This window comes from Antedon bifida, chromosome 7 (genome assembly GCF_963402885.1).
Source record: "Antedon bifida chromosome 7, ecAntBifi1.1, whole genome shotgun sequence".
In the NCBI taxonomy this organism is placed as follows: Eukaryota; Metazoa; Echinodermata; class Crinoidea; order Comatulida; family Antedonidae; genus Antedon; species Antedon bifida.
The window spans coordinates 2,316,562-2,330,025 of NC_136232.1; the positions used below are offsets into that span (position 1 = coordinate 2,316,562).

Sequence of the window (13,464 nt, forward strand, 5' to 3'; positions counted from 1 at the left end):
ATGCTGTTCACAATATTATTATTATAACCAAAAATATAGTCAAACATTCTTTTAAATTAATATCAACTGAAATAATTACCTTTTAATTAACTTATTGCACACAAATTTTAAAGTAAATAACATTTTGTTCTAATATATATATATAATAAGTATACTAATTTCTATTTATATATTTTGTTCATCGTAAAAATACACTGTTTTATTTTTCTAAGTTGCATTGTTGTTGTAAGTTTTATTTTCTAATTTTGGTCTCTATTAGAATAAATTATTCATGAGGTAATGGACACATGTATCAATAAACAAACCATAATTTATATATATTATCAATAATTTAAAAAATTGTGACAAATCTTGAAACTTCATTTTCACATTTTGTTTATAAAGTGCTTGATATCTATAATTTAAAAATCTATTAATTCAAAATATAATTTTCAGTACAAAACATAAATCAATTTATAATAAAATTAGCAAGCAATTTTTTAGCATATTCATATAGTAGCAATTTGCATATTTGTGTAAAGCGCAGGTGGTACTGAGCGGGAGTATGGTATTTTAGACTCACTGCCCACCCAACATAAAATCCTATGATATTAGGTCGCTGTAGATAAGTTTGCCAGAATGGTAGAAAGTATATTATCTTAATCTATTTAACCGTAAATAAGTACAGTGCGCCTGCGAGTCTGCTGCCAAAGTTACTACCCACTGCCGATACGACCAGCGCTGTAGAGTTCTGTAAAGTAACAATCATCAAATTAGCAGAAAATCCTGCAGCATAGTACCACAATAAAAAGGAAATTGTTTCACTAGGTAGATTCACATTAACTTTTAATAATGGTTCTACTTATCATGATCAAGCTTGTCATTTTATGAAAACCTAAATGATCAAATAGCTAATCAACCTAAAGCTCTGTCTACATTATCAAACTATTTTGACAAGTGCCTAAATATGGTAGTGATATAACATCATCATGTTCATATATGGCACATAACATTTTTGTCACATAAAGTATGATAGTGTGGACAGAGCTTTTGTTAATCACCCTAACATGATCTAGTGGAGCACGTTGAAGAAACATGATTAACCCATGTAGCTTAACCTATTAATTAATTTATAATTTTTAATAAGAAGTATTTCATATAGCTATACTGGCCCAAGTTCCATGTAAGAAGACAATTACATAATTTCTATGTGAAATCACAGTATTTTAAATAAATGCAACTAATAAGGGGGTAAGTAAGACATGCACTGAAAAGGCAAAGTGATATAACAGCACAGAATCAACTGGAAAAAGCTGTGAATACAAAATAATTGTGTGTGCATACATGTGAAGTTGTTAAGTGTTATTTTTATTTTCAAAATTTAACTTACTTGTATTTTCCAGCTTCCAATTCCTTTACCAAAATGAGATCCTCTCTAAAAATAAATATTACAGTATTATTATAGTATATTACAGTATTAATACAGTATTATTACAGTATAAATAATCAACTTTTAACATCCACATCATATTATAGGTAAGATGATAATTCTATTAACTATTGTGGTGCAGCCCCCGCCGCTTACCTGGGCTCAAATCTAACCCTTAGCTCAGTGGTCTAGAGGTATGAAAGCCAGGTTGGTGATCTGGAGGTCATGGGTTCGAGCCCACCAAAGAATTACTTGAACATTTTTAGCAGGTGTTCCTAATATACTTAGTATAACGTACAAAAAGAATAGGGAAACATCTGACCAATTACATATTATCAGTATTAATGATATTCGTATTAAGAAAATCAAATCAAACTTACCTCGTTTGTTGTATATGAAGTAAATGCCTGAAAAACATAAAATTTCTTAACATTATTTTGATTAATTGTTTGATTTTGATCCTTTTATAATTTGTTTACTCTTTTGCTATCAATCAATCCAGCAAACTTATTACTTAAGCCTGTATTAGTAGTTTTAAGAAGAAAAATGTTGATTTGATAATACTATACATAAGAATTATATTTCAAAATGTAAAGGCCTTTATCTCCTGTATTTGTACTGTATATACATTATATGAGAGGTACTGTGTGTTCTTCAAACAAAACAAAAATAAATATAATTCAATCACTCAATTAGCAGAACTGCAAACACTAGCCCAAAGTTTTATTAAAGAATAATACATACTTTTTCAGCTGGGCAAGGTTCCACACCACTTACTAGCCCATTACACTGCATTGTCACATCACCCTTGCCAAGACTCTCACCTCCTTTGAACACGTATACAGAACCAGTATCTCCTAATAAGCACACAAGAAATAGTAAAAGATATAAAAAGTACAGTAGTGTTACAGGTTACCAGTTTTATTTATTTAACTTCTCACTAAGATGTACATTAGTGAAGGATGGGACCAACATCACATTTTGTTGTCACATAAAATTTAATAGCGTAGATAGAGCTTTAGATCACATAATTTAATTAAGGAACAAGATTCTATTTACAAAACAATGGTAACAACTATAATTACCTCCAAAAATTTCTTCAGTGATGTCATCAATTCTGTATGGAGCAGAAACAATCAGGTCACCTGAAAAGAAGAAAACAGAATAAAGCTCTGTCCACACTATCAAATGCCCAAATATGTTAGCGATATGTCTAAATATGGTAGTGATATGACATCATCATGTCCATATATGGGCACATCACATTTGATAGTGAAAACAGAGCTTTAGTGTTGTGGTAATATTGTTGGGCATTTTTAGGTATGGTGGCCAAAGATTAAAATAAAACACAATATTCAGATCTAAAATAGAACACAAACAATGAAGGCCAATTGCTACTCTCAACAGAGTCTATGTCTAAACTGTATGATTTACAATATATTTTTATTTTTCTTTTAAACTTACCTATTTTGTCTCCAGTAACATCATGGAATTTTGCAGCCATTCCAAACCGTGAATATAATCTGTCGCCTTTGAAGGTTGCAACCACTGGAATGGATGAAGCCTGCATCTGATCGCAGCTATCACTAGTGGCCGACATTTTGGTTAAATTCAACAGTTGTAAATAACCGGCTTGATGAAAATTGCTAGATATGCCTAGAATCTTTCCTGTAACATCTACAAATAATATTAATGATGGTTCATTAAAAAATGTTAAAACTTTTAAACTAGCAATGACAATGTTGTAAAAATAATGCAACATCCCTATGTCACAACAAATTACACTAGTATCAAACCCCCTGTGTAAAGATCTGTCTACACTATCAAACTAGTTTGACAAATATGGTAGTGATATGATGTTATCGTGTCCATATATGGCTTTAGTAAAGTTTGTGGTACACCACATGTTTCCAAAAAGAAATAAAGTGTGATTGAAAATATTTTTTTTTGGTTGTTATGATACAATTTTCTACTTAATGAGTCACGTAAAGCTCTGTCTACACTATCAAACTTTATGTGATAACAACATTTGATGTGCCCATATATGGACATATCACTACCATATTTGGGCATATCACTACCATATTTGGGCATATCACACTTTTTTGTCAAACTGGTTTGATAGTGTGAACAGAGCTTAACCGATGCATTTATCTTACTTCCAGTATCAACTCCAAGAGCAAGAATATCACTGCCATCATTGTACAGGTCACCAACAGCCATAGAAGATCCCAGCTTATCAAATGTATTTTCACCATGAAGGCAGAACACTGGCTCACTGATGTTCTTCACATCGTAAGCAAGAATGCGACCTACACTCTGTGTGTCATTATCGGAATGAGGGCAGCCTTCACTGTGGGTAAAATAAAGATCATATTTTTACACCCAAATGAAGAAAAATTATTGATATAGTATATTGTTCAAACTATAAGTGGACTGCGTAAGATTTATATTATAACCTTACAGTCAAGAGACTAGACTAAAAATTAATAAGATTTGCGAGGTGTCTTCCTAAATGATCGTACAATCAAAACGGTAATGGGTATGATTTATAACCTTACAGCCAACAGTCAGAAGACAGCTAGATATGCCAACTGACTTCCACGGGTGAAATTAAGTTTATTATTATTATTAGTACATAAATATTAACATTTTTATTTATAAACCAAACAATTATAAAAAAAATAACAACAAATAATATTAAGCTTACACAGAACAAATCCTGTATGTGGGTTGTGACACAAACAATAATGTCTTACCAGACTTCATTTTCTTTAACTCGATACTATTACCAAACCAACCATAATCCTAAGCAAAACAATACAAACAGTAACAAACATAGTAACTAGCATTCTTACATATCACTTTTAATAATAACAATAATATACCACATTTATATAGCGCCCTTTTCATGAATAATAGATGCTCAAAGGCGCCTTACAAGCATTATTACCACGGTCATTTGTTGGATCAAACATGTATGGAAACATACTTCATAATGCAGCTAGTAATCAGCGCAAAGTTGTGTCTTCATCTAACTGGGTACCCAATTTATACACCTGGGTGGGGTCGAGAGGCAAATGTAAGTAAAGTGTCTTGCCTAAGGATACAAGCAATGATCGGTAATCCAGCGTCCAACACAATGCGCCCCATGCCCTTATCTTTGATGACACAAAACAAAAATATGCAAATACAAAAACAATGGACCCTAGCTAGAAGTGGATAGTTGTCTCACTAGGACCCATAACAAAAAGTTAAAACAAATAATAAAAGTTACCCGAAATTTAAAGCTAAAGTCTGAATTAAAAAGTACCTGATCGCCATTGAGTGTGATATCCATTTCAATAACAGACATGACTTGATGACCTAAACAAATATGAACAGTAACAATTATGTACTTTTTTTTCTCTAAGTGCATTTTAAGTCTGAAAGACAGAATCCTGAATTTATAAGCAAATATTTTGTGGAGACAAGAGGGTACATACAGTGGGTACATAGTTATAAAAGTCAGTAACTTTCACTTCATTTAAAAACATATACAAACAGTAGATACACAATGGAAAAGAAAAAGGTAACCATACACAGGCGAAAAAAAAATGTATTTACCTTTAATTTTGTGGTTTGCATACAGGACATTGACCATGCCTCTTTGTTGACCCCCAGCAGATGCAAACGGTGACCCTATTAATAGGTCATTATGTCCATCTCTATTCACATCTCCAACAGCTAATGTCCAACCCAAATTATAATAATCATTTGCAATATCCTAAGACAAATATATACACTGCATAAATCTTTACAACTTTTAATTTTAAATGGAGAGTTTGCAGTTATGGCATTGAAGGGACAAGTGAGTTCTTTTTTTCTCTCTCTTTTGCGGGTCATGTCCCAAATTTATGTCATTTCAACATCAATACATACATTAAAATAATGCTAACAATTTGTAAATTCAAAAAAAAAAACATAATCATTTGTCATCTATAATTGTCTATATTTCTTCTTTAGGGCTATATATATGATTATATATCATTTTTTCTATTAGTTTTTTTCTCCTTATTTTTTGTTTTAGTTATTTTTCTCATATTAATTTATTACTCATATATCATTTTGCTTTGATTTATAGTTACTTACTTGACCCTTGATAGTAATATTTGGAGAACCAAAATGTTTGCTGCCTCCTAGATAAATAGAAACTTCTCCCTGTTAAATAAATTACAAATAGAAATAAGAGATTGCCACCGATTTATAGGTCAGTGAGAGATGTGATTTACTTGAACTGCATTACATAATCACTACAGAATGAGGAACACTGACTTACATAATACGAGAGAGTTGTTGATCCAACAGAGGGCGCACTTACAACCAAGTCAGCGACTCCATCTAAATTTATGTCCAGTACAGCAAGTGCAGAACCAAATCGACCATTTTTCTACAAAAGACAAACATAGTGGTTTGCGGTATTTGAAAAGGATATTGGCTTTTAATAAGTATTATAATATAACCCATTAGATTCAAACATGTCTACCTTTAGGCCAGTAATATGGACATCAGCAGACACATCCAAGTCAATCTTTCCCTGTGGCAGTCCTTTTGTTTTTGACCCATAGATGATATAAACACGGCCTAGCTGGATGTTGTTGTTTATGCTATATCCGGGAGCACCAACAATGAGGTCCATTACACCGTCTCCATTCAGGTCTTCTGTTATAAAACTCCTGTATTCAGATGTATATCATGGTTAGGTGTTATTTTGTTATTACTTTATTTTTTCTCTCTTTTGTGAGGATTTCACCCACTTTTATTTCATGTATAAAAATGCATATTATTACTTAAGATAATTAGGTAAAGGTATTTATTCTTAACTAAACTGGAAACTGGAGAAAATTCATATCAGACCATCCACAGCCTCACGCCATGCAGCACCTATCAGATCATCATGAGACAATCTCCTACTCTATTCGAATAGTGTACTAAATTCTTTAGCATGCAATATATGTACATGGGACCAACGGTTTACCATCCGAAGGATGAGGCAATGAGTGTAAAGATTTTATGGCAAGGGTGTTACTCGTGACGCGAGTCTTAACAGAGGAGGATGAAGATATGCCATCAATTAATTTAAATTGAACCTACTCTATCTATCATGGAAAATAGACCTTACAGTGAATGTATGTGTCAAGGACTCAACATACAACACAAGCATAAACGGAGACAATATCTACATACATTGTCTTGCATTAGGGTAGCAAGGGATTCAATCTGTAATCAAGAGGTTAGCAAGCCCATAGCCAGGGGGTTCGTAGGGTTCGAAAGACCTCCTTTTTTCTGAAGTGTCCCTTTCAAACTAGAGTCCAACAGAAAAAGTGCTAGAGTAAATAGGCCTAACTTATAGCAAATTATTTTCATCTACTAGGTAGGCCTAAATCTATCATTTCTTCAGTTTCTTGCACTTGCCCTAATTGTTGGAAACAAGAACCCCCCTGTAAAAATCCAGGCTATGGTCTTGGCATAGTCATCAGCTCCTGTACAGCTGCCATTTACTGTGAATAGCAAACATACAATACTTTTTCTTACCATCCTAATTTTGCATATGCATTCTCAACATATAATGTCGTTAATGGTTCTTGATGATAATGTGATGATTTCAACCTTAATTTTTGCTTTTTTATCATTTCTTTCTTCTGCAATGACTTGAATTTTCTCTAAAAAAAGATAAAAATATACAAAATAAAATGTTGTTCTTCATAACATTGTAATTATTATGGAGTCCCTACCCTGTTCTCATCCCTTTATTAGTGTCTCTATGAATGGATGTTCTGTGGAGCGCAGGAACGTCAGTTGATCATACCCAGTACCGTTTTACGATCAATTGGGAAATTACCTCGCATTGACATTGTTGAATAATATAAGCTCTTTTGAATTAATTCAACTAACTATCCAACCTATTTAAAGTGCATATCTTGTATGTTTTTTTACTTGCTTTTTTCAGTCATCACCATATCTATTTATTGTTTTATCTGGAAGTTCAGACTTAAAGCCATTATGGCTTATTGTAATCTCCACACACAATCAAACGTTTTATTATTATTTATAAATGTATATATAGTGTAATATGTTGTGTGAAATAAAACTGAAACTAAACTAACCTTTAGTCTTGGGGAAGCAGTGATGTAGACTCCTCGCTCAGTTCTTCTGTATTTTACATCATCCAATGACAAACCATGTAAGTGTAGTCTGGAATGGAGACTAGTAGTTTTGATGTTCCGCTGGTTTTGGTAAACATCCGTTTGATTCGGACAGGAAATAAACAAAGTACTGTGTGGGATTTGACAATCTCTGCAATTTTAAAAATATTGATTATTCAATTCTAAATGTTTTATTTCAAAAATAAAGTTTAATCAATTATTAAATCAAACATGGAAAGCTTCATACTTTAAGCTTGGTCTACACTATCAAACTAGTTTGATAAAAAAGTGTAGTGTGCCCAAATATAGTAGTGATATTCTTAAATATGGTAGTGATATGACATCCTCATGTCCATATATGGGCATATCATATTTTTTTGTCACATAAAGTTTGATAGTGTAGACAGAGCTTTATGAACAATGTTATTGCTTTTCACTTACTCAGTTCCAGTCTGAAGCATCCAGAGTGACGTACGCCAAAGGTTAGTAGTCCAGACGGCCATGTCATCTACACCACCAAGAAAGTAGTCCTGATAATCCTCTATAAGGAATGGTGATTTGGAAGCATAGCTTCGATACAGCTAAACACAAAGACAGATACAGATATGTTAAATATCCTGTATCAAGAATGACAATTACACTGCCAGATCCAGGACTTTGAAATAAGGGTACCTACTGTTCTATTGATTGATTATTTTATTCTAGAATAACACAATTGCATATACAAAAAATAACAATGTAAACAAATGAAAATAACACTAAAAGAGGATTTTCTCCCATTTAGTAAAGAGATTTGAGAAAGATACAGATACTGCGTAGTGCACAAGATCATTTACATTTTCTACAGTGGCATAACACAGTGGGCAAAGGCACCTGGTTTAGCACTCCTTAGGGGACCTCCAATGCTGGGCAGTTGCATTTGGCTGCTCAGGGGTTTAGCCACTGAGCACTCATAGCCGTTACACCACTGATTTTCTATCTTTTGCATTGTATTTTTTCAAAATCGTATGGATTAAGAAGCAGTATTATGTTCCAGCTTTGTCCATAGCTTGATGAATTCATATAAAGTAATATAGTACAGTGAAACTGATATTAAATGAATAAATTACTACAAGTGAAAGTATACATCTATTTTGGATACTAATAACATGTTGAAAATGTATTATTGACCTTCGTATGGTTTCAATACTAAAATGTTTGCTAAGTTGAAACTAATAGAAATGTTATTTGATTATAGAAGACACTAACCTTAGAAATAGCCAACTTCTCTCCAAGTCTATAAAATATACAGTACAATAAAATAATGAAAGTAAATATATCATAGACATCAGCTTTAGTTGTTAATTAATAATAAAGTCACAAGAATAAACACAATATTAGAATGACATTAGAGCTAATAACTACACAAAAGAATCAAATAAAATTTACAAAAGATCATTAGAAACTCCTGGATAGAGCTTTTAATAAACATATTTTTTAAACTAACCTGCCTAAGAACATTAGAGCACTACATTCCTCAATCAGCGAGGCATCCACTTTGTTAGCCTGGTAGTACTCTTGATAGATGTTGACAAGATCCTGAATTGGTAGGTACCTAATAAAAAATAATAATATGTCAATCTAATATAGCAGTTAATGTACAAGGCTTCTAAGCGGGTCAAATTGTTACCCCATTGGATCAAACATGTATGTTCTCACAATTATGCAGCTAGTAATCAGTGCAATTACATTTTACATAATTGTATGTAAATAAAAATGTAAACAAACCAACCAAATTTAATTTGTCCCCATTGCTAAAATGACAATAAATAATATCGTATTGTAGCGTACATTTGATCCAACCAGGTACCCATTTACACCTGGTTGGAAAGAGGCAAACATAAGTAAAGTATCTTGTCTAAGGCAAAAAGCATGGGATGAGCGTTGGCCTCACATCCTCAGAAGGCCAATGCCTAACACACTGCATCACGCGCCCTTACAAATCAACCATTTAGCTATAAAGGAAAACAATTTCTTTTTCTCTCTTTATTATTTTGTTATCACAAGCAAATATATGTTTGGGTAAGCATAACATGCAAACATTTAAACACAATTATCATGTCACTAACCATTCTGAGATCTCGCCTATATAACTAGTGTCAAATTCAAACTGGGCAACCACGTCACCTCCTAGACAAAACAAGGAAATAAAATGTTCAATACTGTATACATTTATTGGATTATTCATTATAAAAAGTTATAAAATGCATTCATTGAAACAAGACTAATTGACAAACACATATGGGAATTCTCCCGCGAGGCTTGGATGTGCTAATCTCACTAGAATGGTTGGTTAATCCTTTTAGAATAAAACTTGTTTACCTGTATATCATCATCATATTAGTAATTTAATTATAAGAATATAAAAGCCACTTTACCTTCATCCCCTACAGGATGTGCTGCTGAAAATGATCCAAAGAAATTTACCTAAAAAAATAATTTAAATTAGTTAAAAGAATGTTTTTGTTTTTAATGAAAGTTTTAGTACATTTTCAGATACTCTACATATCTAGAGGTGTGTTCAAGGCTAGTGAGTTTTTTTTTTATCAAACTCTACGCCATGTATGGATATATATATCAACAATCTAAATATTTGTACTTTCTTTAGTAAAACTTTCTTTTGTAAAAAATGTTTTTACAAAAACATTTTGTAAAGTTCTAAACTCTAACCTGCCCCATTGTTGCTAGGAAACCTTGTTCAATTCCAAGACTATGCCACGAAATATCCGCAACTTGATGAGACACAAAACCCAACATAAAAACAACCAGTTTCTGCGTTTCCTATTTTTTAAAAAACAAAATTACTCAAAGTTCATAATTAAATGATGGTTGGAACTATCATCTGCTTTTTGACCAATCAGTGACCTGAAATCTATGTATGTTTTATGTACTATATATAACATAAAAAATAATATAATAATAAAATAACATTATTTTTATCATTTTTTATTTTTTTACTTCAACAATATTTTACGAGGGTGGTCCATCCAGCCGAAGCTGATCATTAGGGACCATCACAAAAATACAAAATGATGACATAAAACATCTAAAAATAAAAATTAAATTAACATAAATATAATTCATAAAGATAAACAAAATATTAATACAATATAGTAATAATATAACATCAATATAAGCTACTGTATATTTATTCTACAAATGTACTCACTGTATCCCATGGTTGTGGGTAAGTGTTTCTTATGTAGTTGATAGTCACGTTTAGGAAGGGTGCCCAATGGGTGTCTTCAGATACGCCATGGAACTGTCCTAAATCATAATGGATAAAAACAATACTAGTTTGTATATACAGTAACTATATATATATTTGAAAAAAATTCAAGGTTCCTGAATATGATAAGGAATCAAACTTGTGTATGAAATGGCACAGGTTCAATACATGTTCGTGCTTCTTGCTTGTGTATATTTTCACATGATGGTTTACCCTCTTTGCCTTGTCCTTTCGATCAAAAAACTAATTTGTCAACAGCAGGCACAAAACAAGTATGGTGTACATAGTGGTAAACAAAAGTATGGTGCGCTGATTGTGGAATGAAATAACCTCTGTAGTTGGAGTGGCCCTAGATTACCTGTTATTTCTCCTGTTGTAAGGCATAACTGTAAAGTTAGTCAAAATTATATAAATATTAGTGTTGATCTGACACTAACCTTGATGACACAATGAGTCATAAAAAGTATCTGGGTAAGGATTACCAGCTTGGAATGCATCTTGATGTGCAGCTATCAACTAGTACAGTACAAGAAACAAGGAAAGAAATATCAGAAACTCACAATTGTTTCAACTACCACACTACAAATTGCTGCTTGTATCTTAGCATTCAATGAACTGGTCCAATATTGCAAAAAATCAATTCTACAGTTAGTTAAAGTGAAATACAAAATTCCAAGTACACCGATTATGAATTGTACTAAAAAAAAGGTCAAACATATTGAACTTAATCAATCCAATAATTACAAAATAGAACCTCCAATTGCTGTTATGTTTTTTTATTTGGCTAGCCCTAGCTAGCCTACCACTAATACCAAAAGAAGGATTCAAAAGAAAACATTAGTTTAATATATATATATATATAACGGTCTGATAATTTCAACCTGAATATATATATATATATATTTAATCGTTGTTAGTTTAGTTGTTAGTGCCACAAACCTTTCCATAGTCTACTCCATATTGATCAGTGTATTCAAAATAAGTTGCTGCTCGGTGACCTAAAGTAAAAATAAAAGAACTTGAAAGGTCCAGAAAGATATGTAGGCCTAGGCTTTGATGGCAGGAATACCAATAAGAATCAAATTGAGTTGGGAAGCATTTGCTATACAAGTGTCCACTGTTACAGACTTCACTAAGAGCAATGCATTTTAATGGGCCTTTGTGAGTTATACTAAATTAATAATGTAACTTTTATATTACGTAACTGTTATTTATTTACTTGGGAAAGATGTTGGAATTAGTGGGGTTTGGTGGGAGGGGTTAGTTGTGTGGGTGAGTAGGGGGGGGGGTTGATGAGGGTGGAGGGGAGGGGTTGGAATGGCAGAGGTGTTAAGGAAAAAACAGATAGGCTAGGCCTAATATCTCTTAAAATATTAAAAACTTAAAAAAATAAAACACATTCTAACAATTATTACTATCAACCAACATTTTATTTTAAATCAGATACTGTCTATATATCAATACATCCTATATCTATCAATAAAATCTGGCTTGGCCTAGGCCCCGCTACCTCTCTATCTAGGTAGCGGTTACCTCTCTCTCCTTCTTTCTACTGTACTATGCCAATGGATATTGTAAAGTAGATACAGTAGGCCTAACCTACTACCTAGCTAGCCTAGAGGCTAGTCATACTTTCTCATAGATAATCTTACTAGTTACGCCTAATTTAACTAAAACTAGTTTAGGTCAATGCCTTGGTATATGAATTACCAATTTCTATATGTGTTGTGATGCCACATGATTTTACAGGTGAAATAGAAATATATACTATTAACAAGGAAACAAGAGACATTGTTTAATGCTTCCTCTGATCGTCTGCTAGCACAACTTCTTTAAAAACCATAACAAACGCACGTGATCATCTTCGGCTTCTTCAAAGCAAAACACTGCCCTCAGTCAATCAGAATCTTTGTCGCACTTTTGTACGATGTCTATCTATCTAACTAATATACTGTTATAATACTGAAAATTGTAATATGAATAATGTAGATAGGAGAATTCATTACAAAATAAGCAACATTGTCAACAAGTTAAGAAAAAAAGAAAGATACACATTCTATTTTAATATAGACCTAATCTTTTACCTGTTACTAAAGCATTTCACTTTTCTTAGTGATAGGGCCTAAGAGTCGCACGGGCTTACTTTTGTTAAGCTTATAAATTATCTAATTTTTGTTTTTATTGTTCAAAAATAATTTCCATTCATGCCATGTTTTGAAATCTAAATGCTATTTATGATGTAAAAAACCAGTGTCAATTCAGAAGAAATGTCTAAAACGGTCACTATCTCAGATGGCATTCTTTACAACCTTCGATGTCAAACCTAGTATTCGGTTTGTGTTTTTGTTATTTTTTTTTGCAGTTAATGCCCAATTTGCTTCTGACTGTATTCTGAGTGAAGGCGTAAACAAATGGATTAAGAAGGCAGTTGGTATAGGCGATCATTGTGAAAATATTTGTATATATCTCAGGTTTGGTGGCGTAATCCAATTTATACATCGTGGAATAATATAAAAACAAGACCTGGTCAGGAGTCCAAGTTATTATAAATACAACGGTCAATGCAAAGAACACCCACGTCATCTTCATTTTTGTTTTTGTCA

The 13,464-nt window shown here is 32.4% G+C and overlaps 1 protein-coding gene across 1 annotated transcript; it reads right to left on the reverse strand.

Moving 5' to 3' along the window:
* Positions 1-103: 103 nt before the first annotated feature.
* LOC144847840 (phosphatidylinositol-glycan-specific phospholipase D-like) lies at positions 104-12,694 on the reverse strand. The gene is made up of 25 exons (XM_078704376.1): positions 12,572-12,694; positions 11,801-11,859; positions 11,299-11,377; positions 10,802-10,899; positions 10,303-10,413; positions 10,011-10,059; positions 9,702-9,762; positions 9,080-9,187; positions 8,842-8,869; positions 8,035-8,174; positions 7,555-7,744; positions 6,983-7,110; positions 5,934-6,123; positions 5,727-5,837; positions 5,540-5,608; positions 5,015-5,174; positions 4,722-4,774; positions 4,119-4,216; positions 3,568-3,761; positions 2,873-3,085; positions 2,494-2,553; positions 2,153-2,265; positions 1,789-1,815; positions 1,370-1,414; positions 104-730 (listed from the first exon to the last, which is right to left on the reverse strand). The coding sequence occupies exons 1-25, from the start codon at positions 12,651-12,653 to the stop codon at positions 644-646; spliced, it is 2,553 nt and encodes an 850-aa protein (XP_078560502.1). The 5' UTR covers positions 12,654-12,694; the 3' UTR covers positions 104-643.
* Between the last annotated feature and the right edge of the window lie 770 nt (positions 12,695-13,464).